Source organism: Dendropsophus ebraccatus, chromosome 4 (assembly GCF_027789765.1).
Source record: "Dendropsophus ebraccatus isolate aDenEbr1 chromosome 4, aDenEbr1.pat, whole genome shotgun sequence".
Lineage (NCBI taxonomy): Eukaryota > Metazoa > Chordata > Amphibia > Anura > Hylidae > Dendropsophus > Dendropsophus ebraccatus.
This window is the reverse complement of record NC_091457.1, coordinates 140174077-140187608: the sequence shown is the minus strand read 5'-3', so window position 1 is coordinate 140187608 and position 13532 is coordinate 140174077. Positions and strand designations below refer to the sequence as shown.

Below are 13532 nucleotides of genomic sequence, written 5' to 3'. Positions count from 1 at the left end.
TATTTGCAACTTCATTTTATTCTAAGCATATGGGCCCTTGGTAGTGCTAAAAGCCTATATATATATATATATATATATATATATATATATATATATATTATTGAAAATAATAAAAATTAGACTACTAGAAGGCATTCTATGGCCCTAGAATTTTTTTAAAATTTTTTTATTTCAATAGCCTAGGGCACGAATGGTGAACCTTTGACCCACCAGCTGTTGCACAACTAAAGCTAAAGCTAAAGCTTTGGCTGTCCAGGCATGATAGGAACTGTAGTTTTGCAACAGCTGGTGGGCCAAAGATTCCCCATCCCTGGCCTAGGGAATTAAACAGTATGCATGCCTGGGTTAACATATATACAGTATCTACCCTACAAAAAAATAACACCCGCTTCAACCAGTCTGCCCTTAAAGTGTTTCTTCTGTTATATCACTCTCTTATGTTTCATATGAGTAAATTGTGTATGTCTTTGATCCCATATCAGCATGCAGTATTTCTGTATGCTAGAACATTCTAGTTAGAGTTTATTATCATGACCCTAACAGGTTTATTCATCATCAGTAATTTACTAGCATGGAAATCACCTCCTTGTCCGACCTCATTACATGTCAGGAGATAAATCCACACGACCTTGACTGCGCCATTTTTACTGCTCATTTACCTGTCCTTGAAAAATCTTCTAAATCCGAAGGCCACCAACTTCAGCACGGCTTCAAGTACGAATACTGTAGTAAACATGTAGTTGCAGTATTTCAGGGCAACTTCTAGTGACTACACAAACACAAAAACATACAGCATTATAAGAATTCATCCATATTGTCAGAAGTGTTCTGATTAGAGTGGTTTCCCCACAATGATAACTCCATATCCACAGAATAAATGATAAATGTCTGATCGGTGGTCCAACTACTGATCAGACACCGAGCACCAATCTCAAAAGCCTGTCGATAGGTGATGATTTTGGCATTGTCAACGACTCTATTAGTTGATTAAATATGTTATCCAGCGCTACAAAAACATGGCCACTCTCTTCCAGAGACAGAACCACTCTTGTCTCCAGTTTGGGTGCAGATTTTGCAAACCTCACCTGAACTGGAGACAATAGTGGTGCTGTCTCTGGAGAAAAGTGGCCATGTTTTTGGCCCCTGGGCTCTTATCTGTTAATCAAAGAAACAAGTGCATCAAGGCTTCACTTCCTGGATAACATGGTGATGTTACTTCCAGGATACGACCCGACTCCCAGAGCTGTGCGGGCTGTGGCTGCTGGAGGATGATGGCAGAGGGATGCTCAGTGTCCCTCCAGTGCCCTGTGTCCCTCAGTGTCCCCCTACCATCATCCTCTCCAGCAGCCACAGCTCGCACAGCTCTGGGAGTCGGGTCGTGACATCACCCTTTTATCCAGGAAGTGAAGCCTTGATGCAGTAGTAAATGCAGGGAAAAAAGCACTTTATAAGCATTTCCAGTAATAAGTGTATATTGGGAATTTGCATAGCTTTTCAGGGGCAACACAATACTTTAATAAACATTTTCGCCGGACTTCTTTAATTCCTATATTTATATAGCACCAACATATTCCATAGTGCTATACAGAGATTGACATAACTCACTCTTGTCCCCTTTCCAAATGGGGCTCACAATATAACTTTCAAAGAAACCAGAGTACCTGGAGTAAACCCACACAAACAAAGTCCTTGCAGACAGTAGGATAATGTAATAGTTAATTTTAGTTGTGCTCACAATGTTGAAAAATTGAAGGGGAACTATCAGAAGGTTAGAAGAATCTAGCTCCTTATATCGCCCGGGATGCTGAGGAGAAAGGTATGTGTCTTACCTTCCTCCTCGGCACCAGTTTTGCGCTGTTAGTCAGAGTAGTCTCGCAGTAGTCTCCGGTGCACTGTTAGGAGCACTGCCGTGTCATTGGCCTGCTCCTTGGCAGATGGGCCGCATGACATGGCATGACGGAGCGAAGATTACTCTGACTAATGGCATGGGATGGGCACAAAGGAGGAAGATAAATTACCATCACTTCCTCCACTGCGTCCAGGGCGCTATAAGGGGCTATCAGCAGGTTAGATTTGTCTAACCTGCTCATAGTTCCCCTTAAAATGCATTACATCTCTATATGGTAAATAGGTAAACTTCTATATAGGTTAGATTTATTTTAACAGTTTTTTTTTTTTTATTAGAGTGAATGCTTGAGTCCGTCCGAACCCAGAAGTCTCAGAATTTGAATACCGATGGCTTAAAAAGTTGCATACAGCCTATGGACTATGACTCTATCCATGTTTTCCAAGCAGCCTTAGAGCTGCCCCCAACTTCATCAGCCACCGGTAATCAAATTCTGAGACTTCTGGGTTCAGACGGACTCGATCGTCTTCTCTCATAGTCTTTATGAGAATTTCATATAGTGATAAAGCGATAACTTACCTTTGGTTGACTGTAGTGCTCCAGTGACATTGTGACAACATTAAGGCAAATGATAATCGTAATGAAAATATCCAAGTAATGGCTTGTACAGACTGAGTGTATTAAGAGACGTGCAGGGCAGTAGGTGGCATAGTATGGCAAACGTTGGGCTTCTGTACAAAGATAAGTGGAAAGATATATATTTTAGAGACATAAGAGGATAGAAAACTGGAGAATGAATAGGTTATTAAGAGAGCAAGACCAATATCCACACCACAGCCAAAAGTATATGGAGACTTGAAAATGGCGTTCCACAGCCAGGGGAATAATATGGAGTTGGCCTCTATTTACTTTCATGTAACATGGGTGCGCAAACTTGTATTCACAGAATCACAAGAGTTTGGACACAGATGTTCAGCCCTATGAACTGGCTTGTCGTTTTTTTATTATAACGTTGAGGTCAGGAAAGTTTAACCTTTTGGTAAGCCATTGTTTTATGGACTTTGCTTTGTATATGGAGGAATAGTCAGGCTATAGCAGTTCTCGAAATGTACTCACCATTTACTACTCTGAACAAGCTCCACGCTGGTCTGTCCAATCAGATACATTGGTCTGGCTGCCAAATAATGACAAATAAACCAGAGACCAAGTACGTTGATCAGACATGATGTTGTTCAAGGGAGGCCTGGAGTCTTTTATCAATAAATATAATATAATACAAGTTATGGGCACTAGATTACATGTGATAGGACATTGGTTCAGGGATTATTCTGATTGCCATATTGGAGTCAGGAAGGAAGTTTTTCTTTTTTGGTTTGTGCACTGAACCTGAAAGCACTGGTCAATGCCTGGAGAGGACAGAGCAAGCTCTTCTTCCATCTACCTGCTCTAAAAATCCACCCAATATATGGTCCCCAGCTAGGTGACGTATCATATACCAAGCTGATGAGAACAGATACTACACCTGATCTTAGCCAAGAGGCCGACAAGCAGTAGGAGATGCATCCATTGTAAGTATAGGGGTCATCTTATACAGCAATAGGGTGCAGGGACCTAGTTAGGATTCATGGGGGCCCACACACACATACTCACCTGGCCCGGCACAGTCCCCCAGCATTCGCTTATTCTACCAGGTCCCCTGAGAACAAATAACATTACTTGTTTTCTGGAGAGCTGGGAAAACGAACGCCGGGGGACAGCGATAGGCCAGGTGAGTATTGTATTGTATGGGGGGGAGGGGGGCTCTTGTGCCTGATGGGGCAATGCTGCCTCCGGCCACAAGAGAGACTTGCAGGACAGGAAGCCAATTGTTTCTTGCTCTCACAGTCAGACATCTCAGCATTTACAGTAACTGTGAGCATTCATTACAAATACTAACAGTGAAAAACCCAAGGGTCTGCGTGCCCCCTGCATGGTCTGCTGCCTTTATGGTATCTATGCCACTGATGGGGGAGAGTAGAAAGCCGGAGAGAGATATGTCCAGCCTCTCTCCTCTCCCAGCTATTTCTATCAATCAATAGGGGGTCTGAACAACTGTTGTCATGTCTGTGTGATACCTTACGTAAGCCAACATTTCACATTATGACCAAGTCCACTGGCAATTGTTGTCTATAGAGACTGCACGGCTGTATTTTCTATGCACCTATAGGTGTAGCTGAAATGGCCAGGGCAATTGATTTCAGTGGGCATCCACATACTTTGGGCATGGAGTCTAGGTGAAGATGACCAGAGCCTACAGCAAATGGTGTATTAAAGCGTACCTGTCACAATTTTTTTTATTAAAGGGAAGCTATCAGCAGGTTAGATTAATCTAAACTGCTGATAGCTCCCAATTGCGCAGGAGGCACTGAGGATGAAGGTATGTCTCTTACATTCATCCTCTGTGCCATTCCTGCGCAGGTAGTCAATTACGCCTCAGTCTGGTAAGAATGCCCGCCCTAATAGCGCCAATCCACATTCAGCTGGCCTGCCCCTTCTAATGATTATCAATAGAGTGGGTTGACTTGAGCGGGCCAGATCAGCGATATGGGAGTTGGGCAGTGCCCCAAATGTTCTTACTGGACCGAGGAGTAAACGACTAACTACACGGGAACGGAGCCAAGAATGAAGGTAAAAGACATTCCTTCATCCATGGCGCCTCCTGTGCAAAAGGGGCTATCAACAGGTTAGATTTGTCTAGCCTGCTGATAGTTCCCCTTTAATAAATGAACAGGGGTTGTGATTGCAAGCAGTTTTGCAATAGACCTTTTTGTGTTTGGTCTCTTTTTCTGAACAGAGGAAAGACAGAACATGGGCACAGAGGGAGCAAAGACCACAGTTTGACAGGTAGGGAGACACCTAGTGGCCATATGTATAACATTGATTTAAACAGAGAAAAAATTAGGCCACTATATTGCAAAACTGCATGCGATCACAACCCCTGCTGAATTTTCTAAAGATAATTTTTTTGTGACAGTGTCTCTTTAAGCACAAAACACAGAATACATACAAATAAAAAGAAAAAAGCATCAGCATAAAGGATCACAAAAGGAAGAGGGGGTCATTTCACGCAAGACAGTACATTAAAACTTAGAGCTGCTCATTTATACTAAATCCATTTGCTTTTGTGCCCTGAGAAAGTTTAGACTCCTGCCTGTCATGCAGTGACATTATACATCTACAGAGACATTATGCCCTGCTGAGTTGAGAAGAAAAAATGTCAGGTCAAAGCACCCATTATGACTTGTTCTTGTATAGCTCTTTCTTTTATTGTGAAATACTGTGCGCTGCCATTTTTAACCAAGGCTTTTAACCAAGGCTTAACAAATGAGGAGCACATTTAGTTTTTAGACTTCTAGTGGTAATTCTAGATTTTATTATTTTGAGACTGGCCGTTCCGTGACCCGACCGGGCCACAGAACGGCTGGTCTCTGAAGATATACCGGCCAGATGATCTTTGCAGCATGCCCACACTCTCCACTGCACACTATGGAGCGTACTGCCGGAGCCGCTCGCTCCATAGTGTGCACTGAATAGCGGCCGCAGAAAACTGACATGTCAGTTTTCTATGGCGCTGCGAGAGATCCCGGCCACAGCGTGTACTATGTGTATACGCTCCAGCCGGATTCCATAGAAGACTAAGCAACTTATCTTTTCATAAAAAGTACGGCCGTTGTTGCCGATTGCAACAACGGACATACTTTTACGAAAAGATACGTTGTGTGAACATAGCCATACATTGATTAGCAGTTTTGGTACAATACTTACCTGTCCTGGTTCCCTGGTATCCTCTTTTCTGTTTCCGGTGTCCTCTTCTGTGCTACCTCCAGCCTGCTCATCCAATTACTAATAAAGATGGGACAGTGGTGACCAGTGACTGGCTGAGCAGGCTGTCACTCTTGTCCAGATTCGCTCATCTCTAATTGCAAGGTACGGAATCAAGAAGGAACATTAAAGTGTCACTGTTATTATAACTTTCAAAATCTAAATCACCAGTGGATGTGTTATATAGCAAGTTTGCTATTTACATTCATAATTTTTTTTTTTTGTTATCTTGGAAAACACGGTGCTTCCTGTTTTCTGATTGTTTTTTTCTCAAAAAACAGGAATCTGTCAGAAAACAGGAAGTCCTGTGTATCCCAGGCCTTCTGAGCACTCACAAAGAAGACAGTCATGTGATTGATGAACACATTGAGCCGTGACTCTCTGAACTGGCGGGAATTCCTGGGTTTAGTCTGTTTTTTTTTCAACCAGCACAAGTCAGAAAATCTGCCTTCAGGAGACTGGACCTGGATTTCTGGTAAGTTCAGCTTTGTTTTGCAGCATGATAACAACAAAAATAATGAATGTATATTGCAAACTTGCTTTATATCACTTCTTTATATCTACTGTTGATTTAGATTTTGAAAGTTATAACAACAGTGACACTTCAAGAGGTTATCCAGTGCTACAAAAACATGGCCACTTTTACACCACTCTTGTCTACAGATTGGGTCGGGTTTGAAACTCAGTTCCGCTGAAGTAAATGGAACTTAATTGCAAACCGCACCTGAACTGGAGACAAATGGGGGCAAAAGTGGCCATGTTTTTGTAGCGCTGGATAACCCCTTTAAGAATATAATTTTCTAGGGTAGCACATTGGATTTTTATACCTCATTCAGGATAAACATTTCAGGATAACAGGCTGAGCCTTATGGACATAGACAACATGGAGGGGATCCATCACGACCCCTCCCCCATGTACCATGCCGAATTTACGGCTCCAAACCTGAAGCTGCTGTGCTCAAAGCTGGCACCGATTTTCACTGATTTATACCTGCTGAATATCATGGTAAATTGGGCGCAGGAGGAGACCACTTATCCTCCACACCATGATGTGCCCCTCCCCTTTGCCCATCCATCAGGCAAATAGGGCATACATGGGCAAAAAGTCACACATTTTTGCACAAACCAGCCATGTTTCTATGTTACTAATTTGGTGGCAAAATGGAAGCTTTGATCTGATGAACAATATTGTCCACGATAGAAACTACATTTTGTCAACCTTTGTCACATTTGTCACATTTGAGTGCATAAGTGTAATACAGAATGCAAAGCAGGTGTATCACAGTCACTGCATGCTATCACGAGATGGAAAAACTGCTTTATATCCATAAAGTTATAAAGTCTGGCATTCACCCGGTATGTGCCAGCGCCTAAGGCAGTCTTCATATAAAATGATAAGATTGATCAGAAAGAGTTCAATCATTCCAGTCAATGTTTGTAAAGTTCAGCTCTTCGCCTTTTTTTTTTTAAACCAGTGAGAAAAGTCACCTTGAGACCCCGAGGGGCTTAAAAGTGTCTTTCAACTCCTGGCTTTGAGTAACAGGAAAGATACAAAAAGCACATGAATGAAATAAAGAATTGTGAGTTGCGGATGAACCGAAAATACACATGAACATGACAATGGACTTGGAGAGTTAACCCCATTCACTGCCAGAGAGAGTTTGCAGCTGGTTGCAAAATCCTCCAGAAAGGAAGTGGTTAAAGGTAAAGGGTGGGCAAAATACAACAGAGAAATATGCAAATTTTTGGATAGTTTTTGCATATGATTACAAGCCACCTCCTTCTTCCCTTGTCTATCTTTCTTCACTCCCCCTTTTTAATTTTCTTAAATGATTTGAATTTGTTTCATGGACATAAATCACATTTAAACTCTTCAGGACGCTAATGTACAGCAACAGGATTGCTGCCTTATCTACTATATAGTCTGTAAAAGCCTTATAGAGCATATTAGGGTCACAGTAGCTGTTATGGATAGTTATTAGTGATGAGCGAATAGTGAAATATTCGATATTCGTACGAATATCTCCGGAATATTTGAATATTCGATCGAATATTCGATCCCATTAAAGTTAATGGGAACAAGTATTCGATTATTGAAAAACATCTATTCGACCACTTGGAGGTGAAAACCGGAAGCTGTGGGATTTGAACGCTTATCGAATATTTTTCAAATATTCTGCGAACTATTCGATAATATTCGATAGATCGAATACCTTACTATTCCATCGAATATCTATTCGATCGAACAGTATTCGCTCATCACTATTAGTTATCAAGAATTAGAAACAATATGTCTGACTTTTGTTTGGCTTTGGTTCTTGAGGAAAATATCTATATTAATTTAATTCTGTAAAACCCTCTTTAACCTGGTATATATAAAAGCTATGGTGGATCTGTACATATAAACTAACCTGGGGACTACACAAAGAAGAACTCCGAGCAAATGTTAAATAAAAAAAAAAAAAGGAGATGGTTGGTGGTTACATAATAACAAAGTTATACTTACCCATCCCGGTGCCCCTGCAGCCACAGTGCCATCAGCTCACTGTCACCCTCTGGTCTCCTGTATTTCCTGGGCTCCTGTTTCATCACAGACATTTCTGAGCCAGGTTGTGGTATCACAGCACCGGAAGATCCAGGAGACCAGTGGGTCACTGTGAGCTGATGGTGCTTTACTCCGGGGGGCACCAGTCAAGTAAGTATAATTTCATTGATATGGTCTCACCATCACATGCCTCCACTACTTTTTTAAGTTCGCCCAGAATTCTCCTTTTAAAAAGAACTACAGGCTGGGGTGATTTTTGGCAGAGTGCTGGGAAAAAGGAAAGAAGTAACATGGCTGAGTGGACCAGGCACTTTATGTCCCAAGTCCCCACTCAGACCCAGAAGCATCCGGGACCGGAGCTGCAGGATACCGGAACCAAAGCTTGAGCGGGGGAGGTGAGAACAGGTTACTTCTTATGGTTTTGTCCTGACTCAGGGAAATGCCATCTCAACCAATCATTGACTGAGGCGGGTCACCATTATGATGGGTCAAGTGGGCATTTCCTGTGTGAGATGATGAAGATGGAGACCAAGAAGTAGAGATCCAGAGACCTGGGTGACATTTGAGAAGTGACTCCCCTATTTTCTTGATTTTATTCCACCAGAAAACTTATTTAAACAAGGGATTGACCCATCAGTATATATAGTAAACTTACAACTTACTTGGCCCAAATAGGATGCTATTCTTTGATGAAATTGAAACTTGACTAGAGAACCAGGAAATTTCTGATTTTAAGGTGGACTTGTATAACAATGAACGGAGAATCTTCTCCATTAAGCACATTGTTTTATCTCGATAGATAGGTCCTCTGAAATGTATTTGCTTAAATGCTGAAACATGTCCATTCTATATCTATTATCTTCCTTTGTTCAGGTTAACAGGGTCTACAAACTGAAAGTTAAATGTGCATGGCAGATCATGAACACTAATAGTGGCACTGAAGGAAGGAGGAAGAAGATAGGAAGAAGTTATAGTGCCTACGAACCGACCGAACACTTAGGCTTTTTCTTACTCCTTCGTTTTTTTTCCAGGCGTCTCAAACGTTTCTCCTCTCGTCTTCGAGCCTCTTCTGCTTCTTGATGCTGTCGGCACTTGTGGAAATTCTCTACTACTACACCCACAAACATGTTTAATACAAAGAAACTAACAATGAGGAGAAAGGAGATGAAATATAGCAACATCCAGGGATTGTGGTTGGTAATGGGCTAGAAAAGGAAAGAACATAAACTGTTAGAGACTATTTCTAGAACAATACTCCTTATATAGATCTAAGAATGCAATTCTATAGCTTAACCGTATATGCTACAGTTTGTATACAGTAGCTGTAAATGGTCTATAATCAAATGGGCAATGCTAGCACATGGATCTAAACTTTTTTTTTAATTATTATTTAATTTTAATATATTTTTAATTCTTTTTTTAGTTTGGTTTTGCTAATAACTATGAAGGATTCTTAAAATTCAGCTTGGTTGTTAAATAGTTCAGAGAGACCTAGAAGACCATATAAATAGTATAAATGAAAAGTAGTGAATCTAGGTTGAATCACAGAAAGACCTGACAGTTCACACAATGAAGCAAGCAGCTCCCGCCGCTTGCTTCATAGGGTTCCGTGGGAGGTTCTGAGGCGGGTGCGCGCTGATGCGCCCGCATCAGAGCCCTGCAGCCGGGAGTCACGGAACGGCCGGTCTCTTACATTGTGTGAACATAGCCTAATACCTTGCAGAGCCTGAGGACAGGGTTGGTGCTGTTTTTGCAAGGAAGTAGCTGTGTTTTTCTAATCCTGGATAACTTGTCTAAAAGCAATTACACTGGGTACCACAGAGCTAGAAGATGCCTTGGATATCCAGTTTACTGTAAGTAGCAGCACTCAATGCCAAGCAGTGCCTGCAAAAGCAAATACAATTTTGTCTGTCCCTCATTGTCTAAACCAGGTAGAGATCCACAATTTGAAGACCACTGATTGTTACCGACATCTTTTAAATAGTTTGATACACACTGTTCTACGTTTCTATAATTCTGGTGGGAACTAGACCTTATTGAATAAGTCCCCAGCCCAGCACAGAACTCATCCCCTTAAAGAATTGTTTGTAAGAAGTGTTGCTTTCAATAACGCGTACAGAAACTTCCATCAGGCACGGAAAATCAACTACTGAAGCAAACATAGTGCCCTTTTTTCCCCAAGTAGATTTCTAAGCGAGTGCACAGAGGGGTAATTGCTGGTGGATATTCTCGGGTCACTCTACACTTTGTACTGTAACATGTTGCCCTGTGTGATAAGATTTACCTTGGCCTAGTGGATCAACGCTCAATTTATCTCCTACATGCAATGAAGAATAGGTTATAAGGTGAAGACTTTAGCTTAGTAGCCATCTGGAAAGATCTAAACCTTTGGCACATTTTTTTTACCCTGATACTGCTTACAATAAAAGCTTTTTTTATAAAAAAAAATGTATATAGCTATCCTACCAGTTGGCTGAAAATGCAATACAATACAATGTTTGCTACAATATCTATGTGATATACACTAATTTAGAGCTGGTTTCCAGCATTCAGAAAAAATTCTTAATCTTAGCATTGGCTGATTATTGAAAAATCAACAAAATTGATGGCAGTGTTGAGATTTTATACCTGTTGATCCACAGCGACTGCATCGAGTCCATTATACATGATGTTAACCCATCCGTCTTTTGACGCCAGAACAAATAATGACATTAAGGCCTAAAATATATAGGAAAATATATAGGTATATTATGGACTATCCAATCTTTAAAGGACACTATGACACAATGGTTTTGTCACCATGTAGCTATTACCTGTCCAAGGTTATCAAAATTGTACTTGTGATGGACCCATTTATAATTGGCAGCTTCACAATCGGACCGGTTGGTCACATTTCGAACATCTACACCAAGGCAGTAGAAAAATTTACCCTTAAAAAGCTAAGGAGAGAAAGAAGAAAATAGTTGCATAGCTAGTACAGTTGAAAAAAGACAGGTCTGTCAAGTTTAACCAAGTAGGGGATGGATGGAGGAAAGGGGGAGGGATGATGAGTAGGTAGAGTGGGTATATTTAGAGTACAATAGCTAATACCATGCAATACATTTCAGTAATATGGTTAAAAGGGGTTATCCAAGCCTAGAAAAACATGACCGCTTTCTTTCAGAAATAGCACCTTCTTGTCTTCAGTTTGGGTGTGGTTTTCACTCAGTTCCATTGAAGTGAATGGAGCTTATTTGCAAAACCACACCCAAACTGAAAACAAGAGTGTTGTTTCTGAAAAAAAACCTGACTTTTAAAAAAAAAAAAAAAATTAAATCCTGGACAACTCCTTTAAGGAAGAGTTAAGAGGCAGTCAATCCATCAATCAATCAATCAATCAATCATTTTAGACTTCTCCCACTTCATGGCATCTTTGCAATTGTGAGGATAGAATAAAGCATTTAACAAATAAAACCCTCAAAGGACTGACATTTTATTAAAATATTGCTTAAATAATATTTTGAGGATGACCATACCTGCACCCCAAGGATGCCAAAGATGATGAAGAAGGCACAACAGATCAGGACAATATTTCCGATTGGTTTTAGAGAAGATATTAAGGTTTCTACTACCAGTTTCAGTCCTGGAGCTCGGCTGATCACCCTGATAAAAAAAAGAAGCAGAGTAGTATCCGTATATATAAACATCCTGTATACAGATTTTTTTTTAACATGCTTTATATACACAGTGCATTCATGTCTACTGATGTGGCAGCCATAAATAAAAAGAATTATTATTTGATGGAGGAGTAAATGTGATCAATTAGCTGGATTAGTACCTAGAGGTCACAAACAGTGTTGACAGTGTGTTCATCAACAATCTTTGAATCCATGCACTCTGCATTTGACTCCTGGCGTCTAGAGAAGTTAGATGTTGCCCTAGATGCGGCATCTAACTTCTCCATACGCCGGGAGTCAAATGAACAGTTTGGTAACTCCACTTAACACTAGTCACCAATCAACAGAATAAGAAGACAGGGGCCTAACCAGGAATAGTCCAAGGGACAAAAACATTTCTGGTAGCCATTAGACAGAGCCAGAACCCTAGTTGGCTTGGCATCTTAGTCCTCTTATTGGCCTACCAGTCTCAGGAGATTAAGGCTGGTGACCAAGGGAGCACTAGGATGCCACTACGCAGTGTGTTAAGCAATGGAGTGAGGCACACCATGGGCAGGTGACTATATTACTAGGTATCCTTAGATGCCAGCCCAACAATGATCAAACAGTGATCACTGTTTGATCTGTGGTTATTTTCATTAAAGGGCAGCTCTGCCCTAACGGAGTCCCACCTCGGCCGCTGAATGGCTGAGCTGCCTTGAGATGTCACGTCTCATGCCGCAGCTCTAACCTGGAAGTGGCCGTGGGACGGGGGTACGGGGCGGCGCGATGCGGGAGCCGCCGCTGGAACCGGGGAGGTAAGTCACCGTCGGCTTCTATTTCTACCCCCTCTCTGGCCGTACACCGATTATACTGCAGGGCCAGAGAACCCCTTTAATGTTGGTCTAAATAAACCATATAATCCATGGACTCCTTTCAAGTCACCACAACATTTCTGCTAGTAAGCCCATACACGATGAATTCTATTCACCTTAGAGGTCGCAACGTCCGTAGAAGACGTAGAACTCTCAAAACTCCAAGAATTTTTGCTCCACCAGCAGATGCCACAGACACCACAATATCAATTAATGACACAAAGACAAGGAATCCATCCAGGATATTCCAACTACTGCGGAGATATGCCTGGTCTCCAAAATAAAGTCCCAGAGAAACCACCTGAAGAAAACACAGATAAATTATACTGGAAGAAAAAGATAAGCAGAACTTCATTTCCATAAGGAGAGGACAAATATGAATAAATATTTGACTGCCTTAGAGTTGAATACATAGATGTACCTTCAATGTCATCTCGGCTACAAAGATAGCAGTAAATATGTAGTTGGATATACTGAGAAACAGCCTCTCCTGCAAAAGATAAGAGAAACAACATTAGTAATATAGGCAATAACTTGGGAAAGAGAATGTAACAAGGTTGTTGACATGAATATGGGTCTTCATATCAAGGGAGATATTAGTGTTGAGAATGCCCTAAAATGCTCAAAAGCTCATTACTTAAGTTGAGCATTTTGAATGCTCACATGCTCAACTTAAGTAATAAACCCCATTGAAATTAATGGAAAACTAGTTTAACCAGGTGCCCTCTGCCTGGCAGAGCAGTGCCTGATACACCTTCAAGGGACGTGTA

At 41.3% G+C, this 13532-nt stretch overlaps 1 protein-coding gene and 1 non-coding gene across 2 annotated transcripts in view; both read right to left on the bottom strand.

Moving 5' to 3' along the window:
- Positions 1–13532, bottom strand: part of CACNA1I (calcium voltage-gated channel subunit alpha1 I) — a 495446-nt gene that overhangs the window by 70554 nt on the left and 411360 nt on the right. The window contains exons 20-27 of the mRNA XM_069968882.1: positions 13184–13252; positions 12879–13063; positions 11768–11894; positions 11066–11191; positions 10881–10970; positions 9265–9457; positions 2426–2577; positions 660–769 (exon numbers count right to left, since the gene is read on the bottom strand). Coding sequence (XP_069824983.1) covers positions 660–769; positions 2426–2577; positions 9265–9457; positions 10881–10970; positions 11066–11191; positions 11768–11894; positions 12879–13063; positions 13184–13252 — 1052 coding nt within the window. The remainder of the gene's footprint in view (positions 1–659; positions 770–2425; positions 2578–9264; positions 9458–10880; positions 10971–11065; positions 11192–11767; positions 11895–12878; positions 13064–13183; positions 13253–13532) is intronic.
- Positions 3217–3398, bottom strand: LOC138790165 (U2 spliceosomal RNA). The gene has a single exon (XR_011362865.1). It is a non-coding gene; the product is annotated as a U2 spliceosomal RNA (small nuclear RNA).